The 24,468-nt window shown below is 40.4% G+C and overlaps 3 protein-coding genes and 1 non-coding gene across 10 annotated transcripts; all 4 read left to right on the plus strand.

Annotated features, from left to right (window-relative positions):
* The first annotated feature begins 75 nt into the window (after positions 1-75).
* LOC138990480 (uncharacterized) lies at positions 76-11,853 on the plus strand. Of its 6 annotated transcripts, none has more exons than XM_070381978.1 (3): positions 76-212; positions 6,470-6,585; positions 11,623-11,853. In XM_070381978.1, exon 3 carries the CDS (start codon positions 11,644-11,646, stop codon positions 11,833-11,835), a length of 192 nt encoding a protein of 63 aa, XP_070238079.1. In that variant the 5' UTR covers positions 76-212; positions 6,470-6,585; positions 11,623-11,643; the 3' UTR covers positions 11,836-11,853. The 6 variants fall into 6 exon arrangements, with proteins under 6 accessions (XP_070238079.1, XP_070238081.1, XP_070238078.1 ...); XM_070381980.1 differs by having other exon boundaries at positions 6,470-6,570; XM_070381981.1 differs by lacking the exon at positions 6,470-6,585 and adding an exon at positions 1,390-1,609 and having other exon boundaries at positions 78-212.
* LOC138990481 (uncharacterized) lies at positions 79-15,632 on the plus strand. 2 transcript variants are annotated; one of them, XM_070381983.1, is made up of 3 exons: positions 11,838-11,853; positions 13,633-13,744; positions 15,224-15,631. In XM_070381983.1, the coding sequence occupies exon 3, from the start codon at positions 15,266-15,268 to the stop codon at positions 15,425-15,427; it is 162 nt and encodes a 53-aa protein (XP_070238084.1). In that variant the 5' UTR covers positions 11,838-11,853; positions 13,633-13,744; positions 15,224-15,265; the 3' UTR covers positions 15,428-15,631. The 2 variants fall into 2 exon arrangements, with proteins under 2 accessions (XP_070238085.1, XP_070238084.1); XM_070381984.1 differs by lacking the exons at positions 11,838-11,853; positions 13,633-13,744 and adding an exon at positions 79-212 and having other exon boundaries at positions 15,224-15,632.
* LOC138990590 (U6 spliceosomal RNA) lies at positions 4,669-4,776 on the plus strand. Its single transcript, XR_011466717.1, has one exon. It is a non-coding gene; the product is annotated as a U6 spliceosomal RNA (small nuclear RNA).
* A 17-nt stretch (positions 15,633-15,649) lies between the features above and the next one.
* MKKS (MKKS centrosomal shuttling protein) lies at positions 15,650-23,876 on the plus strand. The gene is made up of 4 exons (XM_005886901.3): positions 15,650-16,634; positions 19,610-19,785; positions 20,687-20,797; positions 22,911-23,876. Exons 1-4 carry the CDS (start codon positions 15,650-15,652, stop codon positions 23,349-23,351), a joined length of 1,713 nt encoding a protein of 570 aa, XP_005886963.1. The 3' UTR covers positions 23,352-23,876.
* Positions 23,877-24,468: the final 592 nt, after the last annotated feature.

The following is a 24,468-nucleotide window of genomic DNA, read 5'->3' on the forward strand; positions in this document are numbered from 1 at the left end:
GTGCCTAGAGAGACACCAGACGAGCCCCGCCCCCGGTCTTCCGGTCGCCACCACCGCGTCCCCGGCCGAAAGCGTCACCAACGCCCGGAGGAGCCGCGGGCCTGCGCGAGCACGGGGCTGCGCATGCTCGGTTCCCAGAGCGGGCCTAACTCCGGGAGCTGCGGCGGCGCGAGGTGCGGCCTTGGGGGCTGCGGGCGGCGGCCGGCAGGCAGGTGAGAAGGCCAGGGCCGCCGCGGGGAGCCGACTCTCTGCCCGGCTGCAGGGGGGCCGGGGCTCCTCGGTGCCTCGTCCTCGCTCGGAAAGGTCACTGAAGGAGACCGGGGGCGGGGCTGGGGGGCCGGCTCCTTAGAGACTGCGTTTAACCTGCAGCCTCGGCGCTGGGCGCTTGCTGCCGGGAGGAACGCGGAGGAGCGGGGGTGCTCCGAAGGTGTGCGCACAGCGCCGGGTGTGCACTCCTCCCTCGGATCCGCGCGGCCGCACCGAAACGTAGACGGAAAAGGCGCCCGAGGGAAGGCGCCGAATGCCCTGGCCCTGAGACCTGTGTCTGCCTGGAGAGCCGCCCTCTGACGGGAGCACTCCGCAGCGTGTGGCAGAACTAGCTCGGACGGCAGAAGCAGGACTTGGCGCTTTGGACATTCTGGGCATGGAAACCCTGTTGAGATGGAGGCCTCCTGAGGTCATATGCTTCTTCCTCCCATTCCAGAGCAGGCTCACATCCTGTTGGTGTTTCAGAGGCTCGCTCTACCCGCAGTTTCATTGATGCATTCATTAACACCGGCAGTTTATATTCATATTTGTCACACTGCCTAGTTAGCAGATACAGAAGTGGCCAACACGAGCATGGCCCTGATCACATTGACCTTATATTTAATAATGGGAGGGGCAACAGTCAACAAGTACATTGATAAATGAACAAGATGTTTCCAGATTGTCCTAGATGGGGTTCCCTGGGAAGCAGACCTAAGGAGATTTATGACCAGGACATTTATTAGTACTTTTTGGATCTTACCAAGGAAGAAAAGAGGTAGAATGGTGGGTAGAAAAAGTTGAGCTGCAGTATGGTCCCAAGGAGAGTATCTACCAAGTCTCACAGTAACTCTGAGAGTTGTCCTAAGTTGGAGGGAAGAATCAAGACTATATCCCTGCAGTGATCAGTTATTGGATACCCACTGTTCCCGAAAGACAGCATAACTTCAACTCTTCCCACAGTCAGTCCTGGGACTGACATCTGTCTGCACACTCCCCAGAGCTTGGATCAGACAGGAGTCTCCAGAAGTGCCTGTTTTTATATCTGATTTGTATTGAAGATATTGTACATACAATAAGAATAATTGCTGCCCTGTATTGAATGTTCACATATCAGATATTGGATAAACAATATTTACGTAGGTAAGACCAAGACCAAGTGAAGTCGCTCAGTCGTGTACAACTCTTTGCGACCCCATGGACTGTAGCCTACCACGCTCCTCCATCCATGGGATTTTCCAGGCAAGAGTACTGGAGTGGGATGCCATTTCCTTCTCCAGAGGATCTTCCTGACCCAGGGATCAAACCCTGGTCTTCATTGAAGGCGGATGATTTACCGTCTGAGCCACAAGGGAAGTCCTAGGTAAATATATAGGAATTCTCATTATATAGCACCATGTTATGGACTATGAAATTGAGGCAAGAAATAAGTCTTTTGCTTAAGATCATACTTAGTGGGGGAGGTTAGAATTTGATTTCCATCATTACTCAAAGCATCATTATGGATGATGGAACCCTCATATGGAACCCTCATATTTAATCACTTAGCACCATTAACTTCATTAATTGTTGTCAGAGAAACAAATATGAATTTATCACCCTGTCTTTGCTGTTTTGCTTTGTCCTTGAGTTTCCTTCTTTCCTTCATGATGAACTTTCCTGGCCCTCACTTTTGGAGCCTGTTAACCTTTTCTATGGGAGAAGGCAGTGGCACCCCACTCCAGTACTCTTGCCTGGAAAATCCCATGGGTGGAGGAGCCTGGTAGGCTGCAGTCCATGGGGTCACTAGGAGTCAGACACAACTGAGCAACTTCACTTTCACTTTTCACTTTGATGCATTGGAGAAGGAAATGGCAACCCACTCCAGTGTTCTTGCCTGGAGAATCCCAGGGACGGGGGAGCCTGGTGGGCTACTGTCTATGGGGTCGCGCAGAGTCGGACATGACTGAAGCGACTTAGCAGCAACCTTTTCTATAACATCCTGAAATCTAGTAACAGAGTCCAGCGTGAGTGCCAGGTGTGTGATAACTGCACAACAACCTTGTGATATGGCTGTCAGTGTTACTCTCATTTTATGGATGATGTACATTGTGAGGTTAAGGAATCATCCAGGGTCACAGCCAGCTGTACTGTAATAAGGCAGAGATGCAAAGCCCAGGCAATAGGATTCCACAGCTTGTCCACTTAATCACTACACAACAGTGCATTCTTACTAAGACGATGTATTGTGCTTTACCTTGTGGAAACTGGTAGGCAGGAACTAGATCCCATCTTTTGTGCTGTACAAAGAAGTGTAGGTTTCACTTCTAGTCAAAAATGTCATTGAAGGCTTCTGAGCAACACAACTGTATCTGTTGTTGTTTTCACCAAGATAGCAGTGTTAAGAGGGTAGAGAGTGGAATAGTGGTTTTCAGATTTAAGCTTCAGAATTACCTAAAGAATTTGTTGAAACACAGATTACTGAATCCCAGTATAGAGTTCTGATTCAGTCGCTCCGGGGCAGCCCAAGAGTTTACATTTCTGATAAATTCCCAGGTGATGCTACTGCCAGTGGCGAAGGAACCACACTGAGAACCATTGGACTAGAAGCAAGTGAGGTAATGAGGGTCTGGACTATGGCGGTAGGGAGAAATTGTGCAAAAGAAATGTCAGGTCAAATGGAGAATTGGGTGACTGACTTGATGGGGAGTTTAAGAAACAGCAGAATCCACCGTATTTAGATTTTCTAGTTGAACAGTGAGGTAGATAATTTCTTTATTTAAAAAAAAAAAAGCAGGAAGTAGAGGAGAAACAGCAATTTGGGAAGGAAAGAGGATTCATTTTTATATGAGATGAGTTTAGACACTTGTGGGGAACAGCAGCATGGGACATGTGGGACTAAGCTGGAAATGAAGGCATGGGAGTCACAAAGCTAAAGTAGAAGCTTTGGTTGTGAATGAGGACACCCAGGAAATGAACAGAGGGAGAAGACAGCCAAGGACAGAGCTTTGAGAAGGGTGAACAGGTGGATGGAGACCAAGGAACCATTAAAGGAGACCGAGAAGGATCAGACTAGCCTCAGGTACTTAAAGAGTTTCAAGAACTCATCAAAAGTGCTGTAGAGAAATTATAGGGAGAGATTCATGATCTTTATAGTCAAAGTGGTTTCCATGGAGAGTGGAACAAAAGCAAATTACTTGGGTGTGAAGATGGAAGTGGGAATTGGTTTTGCTGCTGCTAAGTCGCTTCAGTCGTGTCCGACTCTGTGCGACCCCATAAACGGCAGCCACCAGGCTCCACCGTCCCTGGGATTCTCCAGGCAAGAACATTGGAGTGGGTTGCCATTTCCTTCTCCAATGCATGAAAGTGAAAAGTGAAAGTGAAGTCGCTCAATCATGTCTGACTCTTAGTGACCCCATGGACTGCAGCCTACCAGGCTCCCCTGTCCATGAGATTTTCCAGGCAAGAGTATTGGAGTGGGGTGCCATTGCCTTCTCCTGGGAATTGGCTCTAGAAATGTGTTATTTGAAAGGAATCAGTGTCTAGTAACTAGAAGGAAGGGCCAGTAAAGGGTAGTGGCTTCAGGGAATTTGCTTTTGGTCCTTTTCAGTGGAGAAAAACAGTTTTGCCAAGGAGGAAGACCAGTTCCAAGTGGGAGATAGAAAGTAGAAGTTGGGGGGGGGGGTGATGGAGTTGGGACCCTGAAGACACAGTGGCAGGTGAGACTGACTGACCAGAAGTGTCTGGTCCTCCTCCGAGACAGTGAGGAAGGACGTGAAAATGGGAGCTGAGACGGAAGTTTTACCACATGGGAGCGGGAAGCAGAGGGGCTCAGACCCAGTAGCCACAGTGTCCTCTGGCCAGTAGGCTATCTGAAGAAACCAAGTTAGAGAGTAAAATAGAAATCTCAGAAATGGTGAGGACAGAAACCAGCCCTTTTGAGATTCAGATCTGACCAGGGGAACATAAAGGCATTGCTGCAGCACTAAGAGCCCACTCCACTGTCTTCAGTAACTCCCTACCAGCTTCCATGTCAAATGGCAGGTGTAAAGATGGTGAAAGGGACTGGAAAGATTCTCAGACAACCCTAAGTTTTATAACGACTTTCCACACTTTTCTGATAAGCCACAGCCTGCCAGAAAGCTGATCGTCTTTTCCTTGTTAGTTGCTACTTATTCACTTGCTGTTCAAATTTTAGGTTGTGGACAGTTAAAAGCTCCCATATAAAACTTGTGATGCTTCCAGTATACTACTTATTTATAAAGACACTGAATTCACAGTAATGGAGTAGAGGATATCAGAGATCGTAAAATGCTTATGCCTTTACCATGCTCTGCGCCTGGTCCTGACCCGCTCCAGACCAGGCTGTGCTGGTCAGCTGATTCTGACCAGTTACTGCCTACTGGTCAAGGTAGGGGAAAGATTTTGCAGAAAGGAAACTTAGAGCTCAGGTTCAGCAGTACATATACTAAAATTGGAACGATACAGAGAAGATTAGCATGGCCCCTGTGCAAGGATGATAGGCAAATTCATGAAGCGTTCCATTATTTTTTCGTAAGCCTGGTGGCTCAGACAGTAAAGAATCTGCCTGCGGTGAGGGAGACTCGGGTTTGATCCCTGGGTCAGGTGGGGAATATCGCCTGGAGAAGGGAATGGCAACCCACTCCACTGTTCTTGCCTGGAGAATTCCATGGACAGAAGACCCTGGCAGGCTACTATCCGTGGGGTCACAAATAGTCGGGACAGGACTAAGCCACTAAGACACATGGTCCACTCAGTTAATCAAGGATTGACAGTAATTTTTTTGTTGTCTGTGTTTTGACAAGACAAAGTTCAGCAAAGCTGTTATTTTAGGTGATGTAGTTAGAAAAGGGGGAAAAGAAAAATAAATTATTGTTCTGTTTGGCATACCAGTCAGTTCAATAGGCCTGAAGACACCATGCAGTCCTTTCTAACGTGTACACAAAATTGCCAAAATGTGAACTGTTGTATTAAAATTGAGGATAAAAAGAACTACTTTCAGGGTCAGTAATTAGATTTCAGGAATGAGGAATTCACAGATACTTAAAATCAACATTTGTCACGCCAGAAGAAAAGGCATTATACAATTCCAATAAATTTAATGAAATATCGCAGCCACAAGAGCTGGGTTAATTAACTGTTCAACTTTCCATTTAGTGTTCTCTTCATGTTTAAATTACATTCAATAATTTTTAAAAATGTTTTAAACATTTTTTTTTTTTCAAATTTAAACGGAGCCAAATGAAGACGTAAGAATCTGCCTTACACTGTGTTCAAGAGGCCAGCAGATGGCGCCCCGCAAGCCCAATAGGCAGAATGAGAGCCTTCCCCGCATTGCCTGCATCCGGGTTATTGTAGGCCTAATGGATAGAGAAACGCGGTGGTTTTAACTGCGTGCATACAAGAGTAATCTGATAGCCAGGGCCAGGTTGTTTAGAATTAAGTGCTTTTTTTGCCCTTCACGTTACTGATCAGTTCTATGCAGTCAAAAAGATTATGATATTTTAGTGGGGCAGAGATGTAACCAGTTTTTCTCCATTCTGCTCATTAATTTCTCACTATTTATTCAGCACTAAGAACTGAGCTAAAAAAAAAAAAAAATAGCGGCTAAAATTAGCTCCACTCATCCATTACTAGATCATGGGTGTGTGTTTAGAGGATATGGGCTTGTTTGCCCTCTCATTTTGGACCAAGTGGCACAAGACCTGTTAACCTCTAATGTATCCCGCTGTGAGAATAAAGACATGCCAGGTGTAATACACTGGGGAACCTGACCTCAGCGACCCGCACAGCTATTCAGCAGTGCCCAGAATGTTCTTGGCACACATCATTATGCACTGGCAATTCTGATTGACTCTTGCCAAAGCTGAGATACTAATACTCAACTTTTGAAAATTGCCATTAAGAATACCAGCCTAGACTTTAGGACTCCAAACTCCAAGACGTGTGCCATATTAACTGACAATAATTTTAGAATCATTTACTGTTTCCTCATATATAAACTGGTCTCATAAAATTGCTATGGAAACAAATAGAAAAAATAGGAAACTTTTTGAATAATACAAAGTATTTGTTTTGGAAAGAAGGATATAAGAAAGCATCTGTGTCAATGGTGTATAAACATTTTCTATACTTAACAGAGGCATTTCAATGGATAAAACTGTAAATATCTACTTTCTGTTTACTAATGTAAAATTTACTAATCTCTTTTCCTTTTTCTTAGTTTCCTCCATCTTTGCAAAAGAGCCCTACACCTTCTGCTTTCATTTGCTTTTCTTAGGAGCGTGTTTAGAGAGGACCCAGGAAAGATACGGGCAGTGGCAGGTTGACTGGAGGAGGGTAAGGAGAGGGAAGACGTCTTCTTGCTGTGGTCTGTGTCACTGCTTTAGTCCAAGCAAACTTGAAACGCTCTGTGAATGAAGAAGCACTAACTCATTTTAGAAGCCAGCCTGTTTTTGCCTGGCAAATGTGATCATTTTGAGCATATTCTTGAGAAAATCTTGCTTCAGACTTAGGAATCTCTTCTGTCCATAAAATAGTTCCACACCACTTGGAATAACTCTTTGCCAAATGTTTTGAGGGAAGGGCCATCTCAAGAAAAGCTGTATCCAGCTTTGTTTTCCATCCCCAATTTGGAACTCCCTGTCTCCCTGCTGTTCAGCACTGTGAACCTTTATAAAAGTCAAAGTTTTAAAAACCTTCTTGTTAAATTCATTTGAAAAATGAGTTAATTGTTAGGAATTCTAGTAAGACTTTGATTATCCTGAGAAGCAGCATAGAGAGGCTATAGCATGGACTCTGGAGGATTTACAAGAGTACTCAGCATGTTTAGCAATAAAACTGAAAAAAATCTCAGATTCCTATCAATCAGTGATCTGTTAAATTAGGATATCGCCATAAAAGCTATATAACTACTAAAAATCATAATGAAGATTTATATTATTGGAGGGAGAAGAGATTACAAAGAGAGAGTGTATATTGCAGTCATATTTTTGTTAAAACCAAAAAGATTACAGATTTTTTTAGCTTTCTTATTACTGTATTTTCTAACTTTAAAAAGTAAGCCTGTGTTATAGTTTTTAGAAAAGGGCAGTGATACTAAGTTTCATTTTGAAAATATTCCACAAAAAGACTTTAGAAGAAAAAAATGGATTAAATCAAATTGTATACCCCTAGTATATTTGATTGTATTTAAAAGCCCCACACGGAGAAAGCAATGGCACCCCACTCCAGTATTCTTGCTTGGAAAATCCCATGGACGGAGGAGCCTGTTAGGCTGCAATCAATGGGGTCGCTAAGAGTCGGACACGACTGAGCGACTTCACTTTCACTTTTCACTTTCATGCATTGGAGAAGGAAATGGCAACCCACTCCAGTGTTCTTGCCTGGAGAATCCCAGGGACGGTGGAGCCTGGTGGGCTGCCGTCTATGGGGTCGCACAGAGTTGGACACGACTGAAGTGACTTAGCATAGCAAAAGCCCCACAAGAAGATACGAGAAAAATAAGGAACACATTACTTCACTAACTACTTTGTTGTCTTTTTCTTACAACTAGCAAGGAGCCTTATTTAGTAAAGTCTAACGTGTCTGCCCTGGTATGTGATTTATACAAGCGACAGTATATATAAAATGCTGGAAAGACGCTAAGTAAAAGAAACGAAGTAGGTGAAGATTGCTGTGCCATTGTGAGTCTATCTTACTTGCTGGAGATGGTGTGATACTCAGCGTGTTTATGTGGATTTAAATGTGAAGACTCTAAAAGTACTTTGTAAAGTAAAATGCCCTGTCATTCTGATCTTTATCATCTTCCAAGCCTCACAAAGGACGACAGAATAATCACTGGAAGTCAGTTACCTGCTTTTTCACCTCCATTAGCCAAATCAATATATGAGACGCAGAGAATATGAGGAAATGGCTGCATGTAGGTGTTGAGCAAATATTAAAATTATTATATCAGGAAGTGCTGTTGCTGGGCCTCAGTGATCATTTGGCAAATAATGAGTTTTCAGCCAAAATAGATACTAATTGCAAGGCTGAACTAAACCTAAATCTAGAAAAAGATGCACTGATCCTTAATGCATCTTATTCTAGTGGAAAAGGATACTCGCCTGTTAAACACAATATAAACAGAATGGAGTACCTCCCTTGTCTTAACCCAGGGAAGACCCAAAGAGACGTTGAGTACAGGGAGCCACGTTGATCCTAATCCGAGGGCTCCTAGCACATGACATTCCATACTGTGATCTGTTGTGCATGGAGGGAATAGTACCACAGTCCAGACATTGCTGTTACAGCTTGGACCTGGATTTATTCTGAAGTTTGGTTATTGAGTTATTCATCTCAGCTTTATTATTTTATTCTTTCATTCCAAACATGGAGAAGGAGAGCCTAGTGGGCTACAGCTCATGGGGTCACAAGAGTCAGACATGACTTAGCAACTAAACCACTACTACCCCCATTCCTAATGAGTCTTTTCTATAAGCTGTTTTCCTAAAAGTTCATAACTCACGAAAAAGTGACAAATATGATGATATGTTAGTGATCATGAGAAGTAAACAGGGGCAGAGGTGCTGTCTATGAAAAGTGCTGTGACTTGACAAGCTCATGTCAAAAGGGACAGAGTTGGAGATGCTTAAAGTCACCTTAAGTATTGAGACTGGATGTGAAAGGACAGTATATCCTGATCCTTTAATTGAAGGTATTTTGTGGACAAAAATGCCACCTGTCAACACAGACCATTGACTTTGGCACAGCCTCAAGTCCCTCCTTCCATCTCAGAAGTAAGTCTTCAAGCTCTTCCCTCATTATTCCTGATCACCCAGGGCCTCCCTCAGAGGTTTTATTGTTCCTCAAATCTCAAATGCCCCAAAGGCTTTTGCACAGTGGGCTCCACAAAGAAATGTAATCATGATACAGTTATTTGTGATTGACTTTCTCCAAAGATTAGAACATGAGTTTGTCAATAAAAGGTATGGTCCTAAAGGTTGCAAAAAAGCATATAGAATGCCAAAGCCCTTGAGGGAAGAGAGAGGGCTAAAAATACTTGAAGTTACAAAGCAGGCCATGATTTCTCTAGCAATTTGTTTAAGTTAGCAAAAAAGTCCTTATGAAATGTGAATTTGTACTTCGAGGAGAAATCGTTTCTAATGCTGGGAATAATATATGTACATAGGCATAACTCTAAGCATTGTTTATTTTTAATATGTACATACAGAACACAGTTCAGATATGTAGCTCATTAGTCCTATATTTTAATCTTGCCTTAAAAGGGAAGGTATAAATAAAAATTATGTTCAGACATTTTTCTAAACACATTCACACAAAATTACCATAAGTGATTTCATAATGGAACTCACATATATGCCACTGAACCTAATTCTTAACAGTCCTTATTGTCCTTCATTGCCCAGAAGGGAGCTTGGAGAGCGGGTCCATTCAGAGCATTATGAGTGTATAAGCTCATCACTAAAGCCTAGTGAGCTCCCTTGAGTAAAAAAGTGTAAGAAGTCTTGAGAGGTCATCTAGACTTACAACCCCAAACCCAAGAGATCATCAGAAACAGACCTCCTGGGCCACATTTCATGCTTTCCAGAACAGACAGAGCAAAAAAACTGTTCTTAATACTATGGAGCTTTGAAACTGCAGACAAGTTCCTAGCCCTAGTTTCTTCAAGTAAACTTTGTTGACAATAACCCTTAGCAGTTCAGTTCAGTCACTCAGCCGTGTCTGACTCTTTGTGACCCCATGGACTGCAGCACGCCAGGCCTCCCTGTCCATCACCAACTCCCAGAGTTTACTCAGACTCATGTCCAGTGAGTTGGTGATGCCATCCAACCATCTCATCCTCTGTCGTCCCCTTCTCCTGCTTTCAATCTTTCCCAGGGTCTTTTCCAGTGAGTCAGTTCTTCGCATCAGGTGGCCGAAGTATTGGAGTTTCAGCTTCAACATCAGTCCTTCCAATGAATATTCAGGACTGATTTCCTTTACGATTGACTGGTTTGATCTCCTTGCAGTCCAAGGGACTCTCAAGAGTCTTCTCCAACACCACAGTTCAAAAGCATCAATTCTTCAGCACTCAGCTTTCTTTATAGTCCAGCTCTCACGTCCATACATGACTACTGGAAAAACCATAGCTTTGACTAAACGGACCTTTTTTGGCAAAGTAATGTCTCTGCTTTTTAATATGCTGTCTAGTTCGGTCATAACTTTTCTAAGGAGTAAGCGTCTTTTAATTTTATGGCTGCAGTCACCATCTACAGAGATGTTGGAGCCCCCCAAAAAAAGTCAACCACTGTTTCCACTGTTTCCCCATCTATTTGCCATGAAGTGATGGGACCAGATACTATGATCTTTGTTTTCTGAATATTGAGTTTTAAGCCAACTTTTTCACTCTCCTCTTTTACTTTCATCAAGAGGCTCTTTAGTTCTTCTTCACTAACTGCCATAAGGGTGGTATCATCTGCATATCTGAGATTATTCATATTTCTCCTGGCAATTTTGATTCCAGCTTGTGCTTCATCCAGCCCAGCGTTTCTCATGATGTACTCTGCATGTAAATTAAATAAGCAGGGTAACAATAAACAGCCTTGAGGTACTCCTTTCCCGATTTGGAGCCAGTCAGCTGTTCCATGTCCAGTTCTTAACTGTTGCTTCCTGACCTGCATATAGGTTTCTCAAGAGGCAGGTCAGGTGGTCTGGTATTCCCATCTCTTTAAGAATTTTCCACAGTTTGTTGTGATCTACACAGTCAAAGGCTTTGGCATAGTCAGTAAAGCAGAAATAACCCTTACAGGATATAGTTAGTGATAAGGGTAAACACTCTAAATGCAGAGGCTCAGCACAGAAATGTGGAGATGGCATTCACAGAGTTCAAGCCAAAAGTCTTCTGCTACAATTGGGAACAATGCTTGACAACATTTCAGTGGAAAGATCATCACTCACATCCTATCAGAATGCAGAATCTGAATTCTCACTGCATATTTAAGGATTGCCATTTGGTTCTTCTGTTAAAATTGTGACTAAATAGATTTAACTTGTTGTGGGTCAGAGAAATTAATTATATAAAGACAATAACATTGATGCATGAGTGTTCCCAAAGTTTCCAGCAGCTTTCCCAGCAGGTGATGTTGCTCCTTCATAATTGCTGACTAAACTTTTAGTGTTGTCCTGTATGTTTCCAAGCCTGATCTCCTGCTATCCCTGTAAGTCTGCAACTTACCTCTTTTTGTTAAATAACATTGCAATGTATTGTACTTAGAAACTTTTTAACAGGTAGCTTTTATTAGAGGGCAGTATTTTGCTTGTGCTTTAGAGGTGTAATTTTAGAGGGATTTTTTTTTTTTTTAATTTTGTTTTTAACTGTCAACCTTTTCTTAGGTACACTGATGCTGAAGTACTATGGGCTTTCAGAACTTCTGGAAAGACTACAAAGTTCTGGGTGTTATGGTACCTCTGATTGGGTTCATACATTTGGGGTGGCACAGGATCAAAAGCAGCCCTGTTTTCCAAATTCCTAGTAAGGACAACCTCTCTGAACCAGACAGTCTGGCACTTACAAGTCCTAAGAAGAACCACCTCCCAGGGAAGTAGCAGGCTTGCAAGTTTCAGGTGAGTTTGATTTACCCCCTCAAAATGCATTTATATAGGAAAAGCAAAATATAGGCTTTGTTTTCCTTTGTTGTTGTTTAGCAGCTAAGTCATGTCTAACTCTTTGCAACCCCCCATGGGCTGTTGCCCACTAGGCTCCTCTGACCATGGAATTTTCCATGCAAGAATACTGGAGTGGGTTGCCATTTCCTTCTCCAGGGGATCTTCCCAACACAAAGATCAAACCTGCATCTCCTGCATTGTAGGCTGATTCTTTACCACTGAGCCACCAGGGAAGCCCTTGTTTCCCTTCATCAGTTTTTATAATAACAAGTTAATGCTCTAGTAGCAATGAGAGTTTTTGCTCTTGATGAATTCAGAAGTTGGCATAAATTTGAATTATCACAGTCATTATCATCAATATTCTTTTTAATGCTTAAATTGTCCCATCTTAGATTCCCTCCAAATTCCCCCTGGCTATCTGTTTTATATATGGTGATGTATATGTCTCCATGTTCTTCTCTCAGTTTGTTGTACCCTCTTCTTCCCCCGCTGTGTCCAGTGTCTGTTCTCTATGTGTCCCTCTCCATTGCTGTGCTGCAAATAGGTTCATTAATACCATCTTTCTAGATTCCCTACACATGCGTTAATGTACAATATTTGTCTTTCTCTTTCCAGCTAACTTCACTCAGTTCAACAGGCTCTAGGTTCATCCACCTCATTAAGACTAACTCAAATGTGTTAATGTTTTATAGCTGAGTAATATTCCATTGTATATATGTACTATAAGTTCTTTATCCATTCATCTGTCAATGGACATCTAAGTTGCTTCCACGTCCTAGCTGTTGTAAAAAGTGCTGCAACGGACATGGGTACACATATCTCTTCCAGTTACAATTTTCTCAGTAGTGGGGTTGTTGGGTCACATGGTAGTTCTATTCCTAGTTTTTTAAGACATCTCCATACTGGTCTCCATAGTTGCTCTATCAATTTACATTCCCACCAACAGTGCAAGAGGGTTCCCTTTGCTCCACATCCTCTCCAGCATTTGTTGTTTGTAGACTTTTTCGTGATGGCCATTCTGACCAGTGTGAGGTGACACCCTTTACAGCTTTGATTTGCATTTCTCTAGCGATGAGCAGTGTTGCTCATCTTTTCATTGTTTGTCGGCCATCTTTATGTCCTCTTTGGAGAAATGTCTGTTTAGGTCTTCTGCCCACCTTTTGATTGGGTTGTTTGTTTTTCTGGCGTTGAGCTGCATGGGCTGCTGTATATTTTGTAGATTAATCCTTTGTCAGTTGTTTCCTGTGTCATTTTTTAATAACTATTACTTTTTGACAGGAAAAGTCCCTAGCTTATCTCATTTATTTCTTGCCTCAGCCATTTCTCCAAAGAACCCTGATTCCTTTTAGGAAAAAATTTTACCTGTTTATATTTCTTTAGATCATATTTTATAGCTCTGAATTGAGAATACAGTCATGGAAGTTTTAGTATTATTAATATTTAATTGTTATCCATCACTGCAAAAAGACCATCTGCCAGGCCAGTGCATCCAGGAATAGTCAGGGCCATTCATGTGATGTTAACTTTAGGAATAATAGGTCACATTGTTAGGAAGAAAGAAATAACTGAATTGGCACTTCCAAACCTATTCTATAAGCCAGCCCTGTGTTTTATGTCCCCCATTTTCTCAGTTGAACCTTATTTTGTCTAGAGAAAGACATAGGACCATGAGTCAGCAGTTTTGACATCCTGAAAATGATTTGGCGGTCACCAACACTTTCTTCCTTTCTCATAAAGATACTAGCCAAAAGATGTGGTTACTGGTCCAACTACCACAAGACGTGAGAGGGGCCAACTTAGCCCCTTTTGAAAAGTCGCATGTCACTATTATGTATTGAAAAGTAACCAGGTAAATCACTTTATTGGTCACAGTCTGTTAAGATTTGTGGTTTCTGTGGTTTGTGTGGGTGTTGTAATATGCAAATTTACATATGGAAGTCACTTCACTAAGCTTGCATTTAAATGTATTTCACAGATTTTGCTGAATCTAAAATAAGCTTTGAAATAATATTTAAGTTATTTGGCTCTTTCTCATATGAGATGAACAGAAACTTTTTTTCCTTGTGCTGTAAAAAGACACAACTATAGCTTTATCATTGCAGTGAGAAAGCTGGCCATCCTTGCTTTCACTTTATTTGGGCCCAGTTGCCATGGTTACAGCCCTGTAACTAAATTGGGAGGTGTGATAACCAAAATAACACTTTGCATAACATTCCTTTGTTCTCTTCACATCTTTGCACGTCTTCAGATCACCTTCCTGGTCTGTATAGTACTGTGCCATAGTCTACTCTGGGCAGGACTGTAGTCTGAGTAGTTCAGTTAGTTTTATTTATGCTAAACACGGTCCACGTGGTTAGCAGGGTTAGTATATTCATGAAAATAACCGGTAATTGGTTGAACCTTTACCTTCAAAGCACCAAACCTCAACAGATCTCCACACATTATTATAGTATCAGAAGTTTACGCCTCCGGCTCCCTTCTTCCAGCCTCATTAAGGAAACTAGTACAAGTGCGGGCACACCTGGTAAACGGCAGCATTGTACATTATTTACCCTCTTTGAGGCCAGATTGCCAATCCAGTCCTGTCTTTCTCCTTGTCATCCAGCACATTCCCTGGCTTTTGTATTTATTGTCATAGCTGTAGTTTGGGAGTGGATTAGTTGTAAGATATCAACACTGAGTATCATTAACTGATAGGGTAAAACTACATAGGATTGCTCTGACTTTAGCCAGATATTTTAAACATGGTTTTTTCTTTGGTAAATGTGTTGTACACATTTGTCCAGCTAGATGTAGACTAGATAGTGTACATTAGATCGTGTCTATATTAGGAATCCTGACGGTTATCTCATTTTCATAATTATTTACAAATAGGATTTGATACAAATGCACTTATATTCAGACCTAAGGTTTCCAAGCAAACCAAAGTTAGAGAAAAAAATATCGCTAGATCTTGATGCAAGAGAATAAAAACATTTGAGACCTCGAGACCAGATTCTATGAGTTTTACTATATATATATACACATATATACACACACCATTTTCTAGAACCATATCATATTAAAAAACTGTGTACTATAAGCTTCCTGACTTTGTTGTGCATTCCAGAATTATTAAAATACCAGTACTTTTCCTTGTAGAGATTCATTGAAGAATAAAGAAATGGATGTTTTTAGTCTTAAGTTTCTCATTTTCTGGAGATTTGTACCTGTGGGTGGTTCCTTTTTCTAAAGAAGGAGCAGAGCATTAAAATTAATTACTAAGCTTCAATTATAAAATGTTTTGGGGTTACTTCTCTAAAATATTTTTTATTTTTATTTCTTGTAGAAAGAAGCAGCTCTGAGTCAGAGCTTGAGCTAGAAAGAAGAGATGAAAAATAGCAGTTGGATCAGAAAGAACTGGCTTCTTGTAGCTGTGGTTTCCTTCATAGGTGTCCATCTTGGAACGTATTTTATACAGAGGGCTGCAAAACAGTCTGTAAAGTCTCAGCCTGAAGGCAAACAAAAGAATTTGAATAATGAAGTAAAATAAATATTTGGAATTACTAAAATGTCATTATATCGATCCTTATGTGCCGATTCGCTTCATAAGCATGGAGCTCAGTATTTAATTTTAGAGCCACAATGCTGTAAATCCTAACTCTTGATTCCTAAAAGATAATCTTGTTAAATGTTAAAACCCACGACAATACAATGAATAGAAAACTCTGGTTAACAAAATAAAAACTTTCTTCACAAATTACCTTGCAGTAACATGTCTCGTTTAGAAGCTAAAAAGCCCTCTATCTGCAGAAGTGACCCCCTGACGGGCGAGCGTGCCAGGGCCAGCCTGGCGGCCTTGAAGGGCCTCGTCACGTCGTGCTACGGCCCAGCGGGCAGGCTGAAGCAGCTGCACAACGGCCGGGGCGGCTCCGTGGTCACCACGTCCCAGTCGGCCGCCCTCCTCGCCGGCCTGCCCGTCAGCCACCCCGTGTTAAAGGTCCTGACGGCCGCCGTGCGGAATCACGTGGCCTGCTTCAGCGATGGCGGCTTATTCACAGCCATTCTTTGCTGCAACCTTGTCGAAAATGTTCAGAGACTAGGCTTGGCACCCACCACGGTTATTAAGTTAAATAAGCATCTTTTGAGCCTCTGCACCAGTTACTTGAAATCTGAGGGCTGTGCTTGCCGAATCCCAGTCGACTTTAGTAGCACCCAGATCCTCCTGAGTTTGGTACGCAGCATACTAACAAGTAAACCTGCCTGCATGCTCATCGCAAAGGAAGTTGACCATATCAGTACTCTGATTCTGAGAGCCTTTCTGCTTACAATTCCAGAGAACGCCCAAGAGCACATCATTTTAGGAAAGAGTATAATTGTTCCTTTAAAAGGGCAAAGGGTTATAGATTCTGCTGTGTTACCTGGAATACTTATTGAAGTATCAGGAGTTCAATTGATGAAGATACTACCTATCAAAAAATCAGATTCCTTCAAGGTGGCCCTCTTTTGTGTGTCTTTATCCGGAGACCTTTCTGATACTGGAGAAGGAACACTGTTGGTCAGTTACGGAGTTTCTCTTGAAAATGCAGCTCTGGACCAGTTGTTTAACCTAGGAAAACAACTAGTTAGTGACCATGTAGATCTTGTCTTGTGTCAAAAAGTTATACACCCATCTTTGAAACAGTTTCTCAGAACTCATCATGTTATTGCTGTAGACAGAATTGGCGTGTCTCTGATGGAACCCCTGAGTAAAGTGACAGGTAAAAAGCACTCTCAGTTTTTGCCCTTTATAGTTAATAAATCACACTTCCCTTGAGCAAAGATATTCTTGGTGTGTGTTGTGTTAACATATTGAACAATTTGAAAAGCTGCCAACCTCACAGTGTGTGTGTGTGTATCATTTCTGGCAGCAAAGGTTGTTTCTGAAAAAGATCCTGTATTGTTCACTTATTAAAAATTGAGTGATGATGACTATTCTGTAGGTATTTTCCAGCCCCAAATGTACTGCAGAGTCTGCCATAATTTACAGCTATTAACCCCCAAACATTCAACAGATTATCGAGAAAGCTAACATTCTTACAGTCATATAAAGTCTCATAATCTAAACAGATTTCTTCTACTTGAGTTTTACAAAGCTCTTAAGTCACTTTGTGTTATCTAACTCCAACAATCAACTGTACTTCTGCCTAAATAGTGGTTTCTAATTAGGGTATGTGTGTGTATTATTAGGGTGTATGTTTGTTTAAAGCTAGCACATGATTAAATATCCCAGATATTTCCAGCTAGGCTCCTTGAGAGCTGGGGTTGCCTTTTACTTTTAGTGCTTAAAACAAGCTTGGTCCATAGTAGGGGTTCTAAAATGTTTGTTGAATTAACAATAATACATTTATTAACATATAAAATTATAACAGGCAAGAATTTCACTGTATTTTACAAACCTGGCAAATTGGAAACAGGTTGGTAGTCACCTAATAGAGACCAAGAGAAATGACAAGTTAGAGAGTTCCTGATTTGAGCCACTTGTCAATATCTCTTAACTGCATCATTTCATTTGGATAAATTTCAATTTATAAGTGGTTGGACTTAAGAGTTTAATAAATTTTGGTAAAACTGTTAAAGTTGACTATTTTTATAAGTCATCAGAGAAGAAGTGTGAGTGCCAGTATCGAATCCCTAGTATATCTGGACTATTGTCAGACGATCATCAGAGTGGAAATTGTTAAGAAATAATGGCAATCACTCTTTGGAACTCATTAGTGATGTTGTGGGTCAGACCCACATCCCTAAGTATTTACTGGCTTTTCATGAGCAGGTGATTTCAAGTTATGAATATTGAGTATTAAATACTATGATGTCAGTTTTTAAACTGAAGAATTTTTCCATTGAAATAGTGTAAGTGGGCATTTGGTTTCCACACCAGCCCACAACTGATTTTTATCCCACTGATAACTAGAGTGTTGTACAACATGAGCTGACCTATTTCACTTGCAAATGGATACAAAAAGTTAAGCGTTCTCCAAGTATTTGCTGCTGATTGGTTGGTTGCTTAGGAGTGTCATCGAGAGACTGCAGCACTACCAGTGGGTGCCTGGGATTGGGGAGAGTGTGAACTTCTTTTATAGACATGCTGTGCTCTGTTCCCCCACATAATTTCGGGTTTGATCCCTGGGTAGGAAAGGTTCCTTGGAGTCGGGAATGGCTACCAACTCCAGTATTCTTGCCTGGAGAATTCCATGGACAGAGGAGCCTGACAGGCTATAGTCCATGGGGTTGCAAAGACTTGGACACGACTGAGCAACCAACACTTTTACATAAAGCCAGAATTATAGTTCTGGATCTTGGGGACAGAAACTTTTTTGAGACAAAAGAGAAAGCGGGGAGAAAAACTCTTTATCAGGCCCCTGTGGCTCCATTAAACAATAGATGAAGTATGTTTGGGCCTAATCCATTTTATCTAGGTTGAAATTACCTCTCCCTCCTGCTTCAAACCTAATTCCTCTTTTTGGATAATTTAGGATGAGTAATGGGGTTATTGTGCTTGGTAGACTGGTGGGTATGAGGCTTGTCATGGCTTACAAAACATTTTTAACTTTTGGTTTGATTTGTGAAATAGACATGATCACCCCCACTTTACTGTCCTATGGGGAAGCCCACCAAGAAGAGTTCAGTGATTTGCTCCACATCAGAGGCTGGGCAGCAGGAAAGCTGAGCCTTGCCTTACAAATTTTCTGTTGGTTCCACCATTGAAGTTGTACAAGATGTAGGGTTTGTTTCTTTTTCTTAAATTTTAGATCCCTCAAGTATTCCTTGTTCTTTGAGACTTCAGAAGTAAAGAAGAAAGGATATTCAAAGAAGTGAAATTGTTCATGAGCTGCAAGAATATTTAGACATTATTGTTTTAATTCCATTCGTTTGAGAGGAAACTGGCCCAAGGAGGTGCATTGCTGAATTATAGTTTTAATCTTAAGATTTAAACCATTGTTTAAACCATTGTTAAACCATTGTTACTTCTTAAAAGCTTGTTGCCATTTCTTATATAACTTAATTACATTTAGAGATTTTAGAAACCTTCAAGTCATCCTAACTTCTTCATTCATTTTTTTATTAATTTGTGTTTTGTAAAATTTTATTATTTTACCTATGCAGGAGGGAGGGGAAAATATAAAGAATAACAAAATGAAATAATAAGTTCACATACTTTATTTTGACATGCTTTAGGTAGTTGTTTACATACAAACAATTGTTTGGCAAAGAAAAAAAATCCTGTATGTTCACTAAATGGAGCCCCAAAGGAATTCAGTGATACAGCCCTCTGCATAGCTTAGTTTGTGAGTTTTAAGGTAAAAATAATAACACCTTTTAAAAATATCCTGTCTCCTCATTTCATCCTTATTTCAGATTAGTGTGGTTGTTAATTTGGGGTCTCTGATCCCTGAATGGGCTTCCAAGGTTCCTGGACTTCCTGAAAGAGTGCAGAATTGCTTCTAACAAATGTTCAAAGAAGTCTGTAAATCAAAAGAACCGCTGCTTTATTTGCACATCATTTGAATAATAGAATACTATTTATAGTTTAAGAAGATGCATCTTATTATTTCTTTATCCTATATTTCATATTTTAAATGCTGTGCTTTTGGGACTTTTATATTTGCTAGGAATGGATATTGTAATTTTAAATGATTGTAAGCTCCATGTTTATTCATCTATTTTGTGTTTTCTAAACTTTTTTAAAAAATAGGAACATGGCCTATTGGTTCCTTGGGCTCAATCTCCCCCAGTAGTTATGGAAGTGTAAAAGATTTGTGCATTGCAAAGTTTGGCTGCAAACATTTTTTTCATCTTATTCCTAACAAAACAACTATCTGTAGCCTGCTTCTCTGCAACAGAAATGACACAGCCTGGGATGAGCTGAAGGTAGGTAATAAATGTTGAATTCCTTATCTAGGGACTGGGGCAGGGATTAAAGAATCAGATAGGTACTATAATTTTTTTCACATCAGTCAGCTGTGCTTTTTTCACAACTTTCCTAGGTGGTGTAGAAAGCAAAAACAACCAAAATGTGAGAATTACAGTTATAAGTAAGCTGATTTATTTTCCTGTGGTATAGAAACTTGGCATATGTTGCCTCTTATTATTTCTAGTAATCTACAAGCAATGTAAAAGTCCTTGATGGGAAATTTTCTTAAGAAATTAATTTGAATTGTGTACTTGATGCTAATGTGTATGAATAACTCACTTAGAAATAGGTTCCCCAGTTATACCCATCATCCACTTCTTAACAGAGATGTTCACAAACAGCAATAACACATGCAGTTTTTATACAGTGAAAGTGATGCCCAATGGTACTGTCACAGACTGGCAGAATGGATACTCAAGGCTCTAGCCTGGTAAATATTCAAGGTCTGTGTGTTTTTATTGCTGCTGGATTGGATCATTTCCATAGCAGCTTGAAATAAATTCTATATAGCATTTATACAGCTAATTTATTTAGATGCAGGTATTTTTGTTAGAAATATTAGCACTCTGCTGATCCAGTTGTGTTTGTGAATCTCAATTTGAAGAGCTAAATGTATATGAAGGAGAATATTAATCCAGTCCATGAAAACAAACATCTGGCTAAAGTAGTCTTTCGTTTCTAATTTTTATTATTCCAAAATGTATTCATCACATGACAACCATGGTGACACTAGTTTTGTTCTTTTGCAATTAAAATCAGGCTCCTTGAGTCCACTGTCTAAGTTGCCTTGAAAACATGGCTCTATTTCCTCGTGTTTATGATGTCAACGTCAGATTCTGGTGATTGTTTCTTTTTTAGCTCACGTGTCAAACAGCACTGCATGCTTTGCAGTTAACAATCAAGGACCCGTATGTTTTGTTGGGAGGTGGCTGTACTGAAACTCATCTGGTGGCATATATCAGACACAAGGTAGGTTAGATAGTCCCTCCTAAATTATCTGAATTCTCAGCAACATGCATTTTATGAGATAATAAGATAATAATACTCTGGAGCCTTTAATGCTTAATTTCTCAGTAGTCTTGAAATCAATATTGTATTTAAAAACACTTGAGGAAAATAATACTTGAAAATATAAGCTCATATCTTTGTCACAATGATTATTAATCCAGCCTTTTAGCAGATGATCACATTCTTTGAGGACTGTCTAAATATACTGCCTGTTGAGCATTCTGGGTTTTTTTCTAGTTTCTTTTTTTTTTAACTTTTTAATTTTGTATTGGGGTATAGCCAATTAACAAACAACGTTGATGTAGTTTCAGGAGAACAGCAAAGGGACTCAGCTATACATATTCACGTATCTATTCTCCCCACCAAACCCCCTTCCCGTCCAGGCTGCCACATAACATTTATCAGGGTTCAATGTACTACGCAGCAGGTCCTTGTTGGTTGGTTATCCATTTAAAATATAGCAATGTGTATATGTCCATCTCAAGCTCCTAACTATCCCTTCCCACCACTACCACCAGCAACTGTAAGCTTGTTCTCAAAATCAGTGAGTCTGTTTCTGTTTTCTAAGCAAGTTCATTTGTACTGAATGAGTATTCTGTTGATGGGAGTTGTCATCCTAGAGATCTCCACTGCTAACATACAGTAATAATTGATATTCATGATGAAAGTGTTGAGATTCTACAAAAAAACTTCAGTACCTTCTGAATATTCCAGAAAAAGTTTCATTTATTAAAGCATCTAATTATTAGATTCTGTTATAATTTTAAATGGTATTCATTTATGATACATGTTAATTCTATTAAATAGAATTGTTTTTATTAATCTATGAGACTCCATATCCTAATAGTAGATAAATGTCACACATCATATTTCTTTTATTTCATTAACACTGACCTACTTTCTTTGAAAGTAGCTACAAAAAGGTATGTGTTTTCCAAGTGCTTGCAGTTGGTTCTTTGGTCAGTCAGGAGTGCAGAGTCTCTGGGATGCCTGGGATTGGTGAGTGTGTGAATGTTTTCCACAGACATGCCCAAATAACTTGCTTCCCCAGATAACTTAAAATCTGTATGAATATAAAGCTTCTTCATGAAAAGTTATCAGAATGTACATTATGAAAAACAAAACCATTGCCAATCTATTGATGCTGAAGAGACAATAATATAGTCTGCAAATGGAACTGAGTAGACTGGAAAAAGTCTTTTGGAGAAGGACAGTGTCTTGAGTAGGATTTTTGAGGAAACAATATAGCACTGAAAATGTGGGGAGGGGATGTGCAGTAGACATGATATCTGGTTCCAGTCTCCTGGGCAAAAGGAAAAAATGGTCATTGTTTTTGAGTAATTAAGATACAGATTTTTAACGATCATTCAGTGATGAGTTTGTTAAGTGTTACTTTTTCTCTCATGAAATTTCTAGAATAAACTTTTTAGAACGGTGGAAGAAAAGCAATTCAAAATTATATAACCTTGTCATTAATTAAAGAGAAGAATACTTATTTTTTAAACATTAAGGTGAAAATGATACATGTCCCTAGATGGTTTTTGTCTAAGTTATAACACATGTATTTGCATTTTAAACAAATCTCAAATGTTTACTGAGTATAAATAAGTACTTCGTTTGTGACTTCATTAGTCTTCACGAGCTTCCTTCTGGGTGTATGGAAGCCTGTGATTCACTTATTATGCCTTGTCCTTCGTGTTGTACAAAGGCACTACCGCTACTGGCAATCCTTCAGAACAAATTGATGGTGGGGTTAATTCTGAGTCATTCATTCTGATAAAATGACTGGTAGTGGAGAAGGAAATGGCAACCCACTCCAGTGTTCTTGCCTGGAGAATCCCAGGGACGGGGGAGCCTGGTGGGCTGCCATCTGTGGGGTCTCACAGAGTCGGACACGACTGAAGCGACTTAGCAGTAGCAGTGGATGCTTTTACTGTAACAACCAGGTTAATGGATTAGCCTGGCCAGCTGGCCCATCCCTGCCCATTAGCCTTGTGCCAACCCCCAAGTACTGTATGACTAAGCGTTTGATCAAGTATTTTTCAGAAACATTTTTGGTTTTGTTACTCTCTAGACCCGTAATGAGCCAGAAAGCATTCTTCGAGATGAGAGATGCTCTCAGACAGAACTCCAGCTGATCACTGAAGCATTCTGCAGCGCACTTGAATCTCTCGCTGGCTCTCTAGAGCACGACGGAGGTGAAATTCTTACCGATAGCAAATACGGACACTTCTGGTCGATTCAGGCCAATTTGCCTTCTGCTGTGAACTGGCCAGATTTGCCTTCCAGATGTGGCTGTGGACTCTACAGCAGCCAGGAAGAACTCAGCTGGTCCTTCCTAAGAAGTGCTCGTCATCCCTTCCCACCGCAAACCTGCCTTTCCCGTGAAGCCACAGGCTCGGCCGACACCCTGACCTTGGACTGCTTTACCGCGAAGCTTAGTGGCCTGCAGGTGGCTGTGGAGACTGCCAGTTTGATTTTGGATCTTTCATGTGTCATTGAAGATACAAACTGATGTAATGTTATCTTACAAAATGAAAAACGAGTGACGTGTCAATAAAGAAAAGCATTGAGTTTATATGTTCTCTCTGAAAGGCCTGTTCTCCATATTGAGATTGATGATTCATAAAATCATAGATTTACTTATTTAAGGAAAAAAGAATTGATTCTTGAATAGAAATACTATAGAATAATAAAAATATGAAGCATTGTTGAAAATATGGTAATTATGTCAGTGAGTTCATAGGTACCGCTGTAGATTGTTATAAGTTTCTGTTCTCGTTATTTTGACGTCATTCTAAGAGCATACAGAAATTTTAAAACATCCTAGTCTATGTTCTTGCTTGGATATACTTTTATAGATATTTTTTACTTAGTAGTAATTACATATTTTTAAAGTATAAAGCTAGATTCCGAAGTATCACAAAGCATCTGATACAGACTGTTCATTCAAAAGAAGTGTTCAAACTGCACATTCAGTAAAATTTCCAGGTTCTTTATCTGAGACTGTATCATTCAGTAATTGGGTAATTGATGTAGAAGCTGCTCTACCTGCAATTGCTAGTTTGTATTATTGTTCTTCATTTCTGTTATTCTGAGGAAATGTGTAATCAAGAAAAAAATAGACTTTATATAGTAACTTCCCTGACAGCTCAGTTGGTAAAGAATCTGCCTGCAATGCAAGAGACCCTGGTTTGATTCCTGGGTTGGGTAGATCCCCTGGAGAAGAGATAAACTACCCACCCCAGTATTTTCGGGCTTCCCTTGTGGCTCAGCTGATAAGGAATCTGCTTGCAATGTGGGAAACCTGGATTCGATCCCTGGGTTGGGAAGATCCCCCAGAGAAGGGAAAGGCTACCCCCTCCAGTATTCTGGCTTGGAGAATTCCATGGACTGTATAGTCCATGGGGTCACAAAGAGTCATACATGACTGAGCAACTTTCACTTTCATACTTTTTCATTTTAAACAGCATAAAGAAGTGGAAAAACTATTTCTCTATTTCAGTCAATAGTGCCAAAAAGAAACTACAACAATTCTCATACTCAAAGACATGTCATATCAAGGAATATAACTTGAAAAGCAAAATATATTGATAAATTGAAGAAGAAATACAGAATATAGCTAGAATAGT

The sequence above is a fragment of the Bos mutus genome, chromosome 13 (assembly GCF_027580195.1).
Source record: "Bos mutus isolate GX-2022 chromosome 13, NWIPB_WYAK_1.1, whole genome shotgun sequence".
Lineage (NCBI taxonomy): Eukaryota > Metazoa > Chordata > Mammalia > Artiodactyla > Bovidae > Bos > Bos mutus.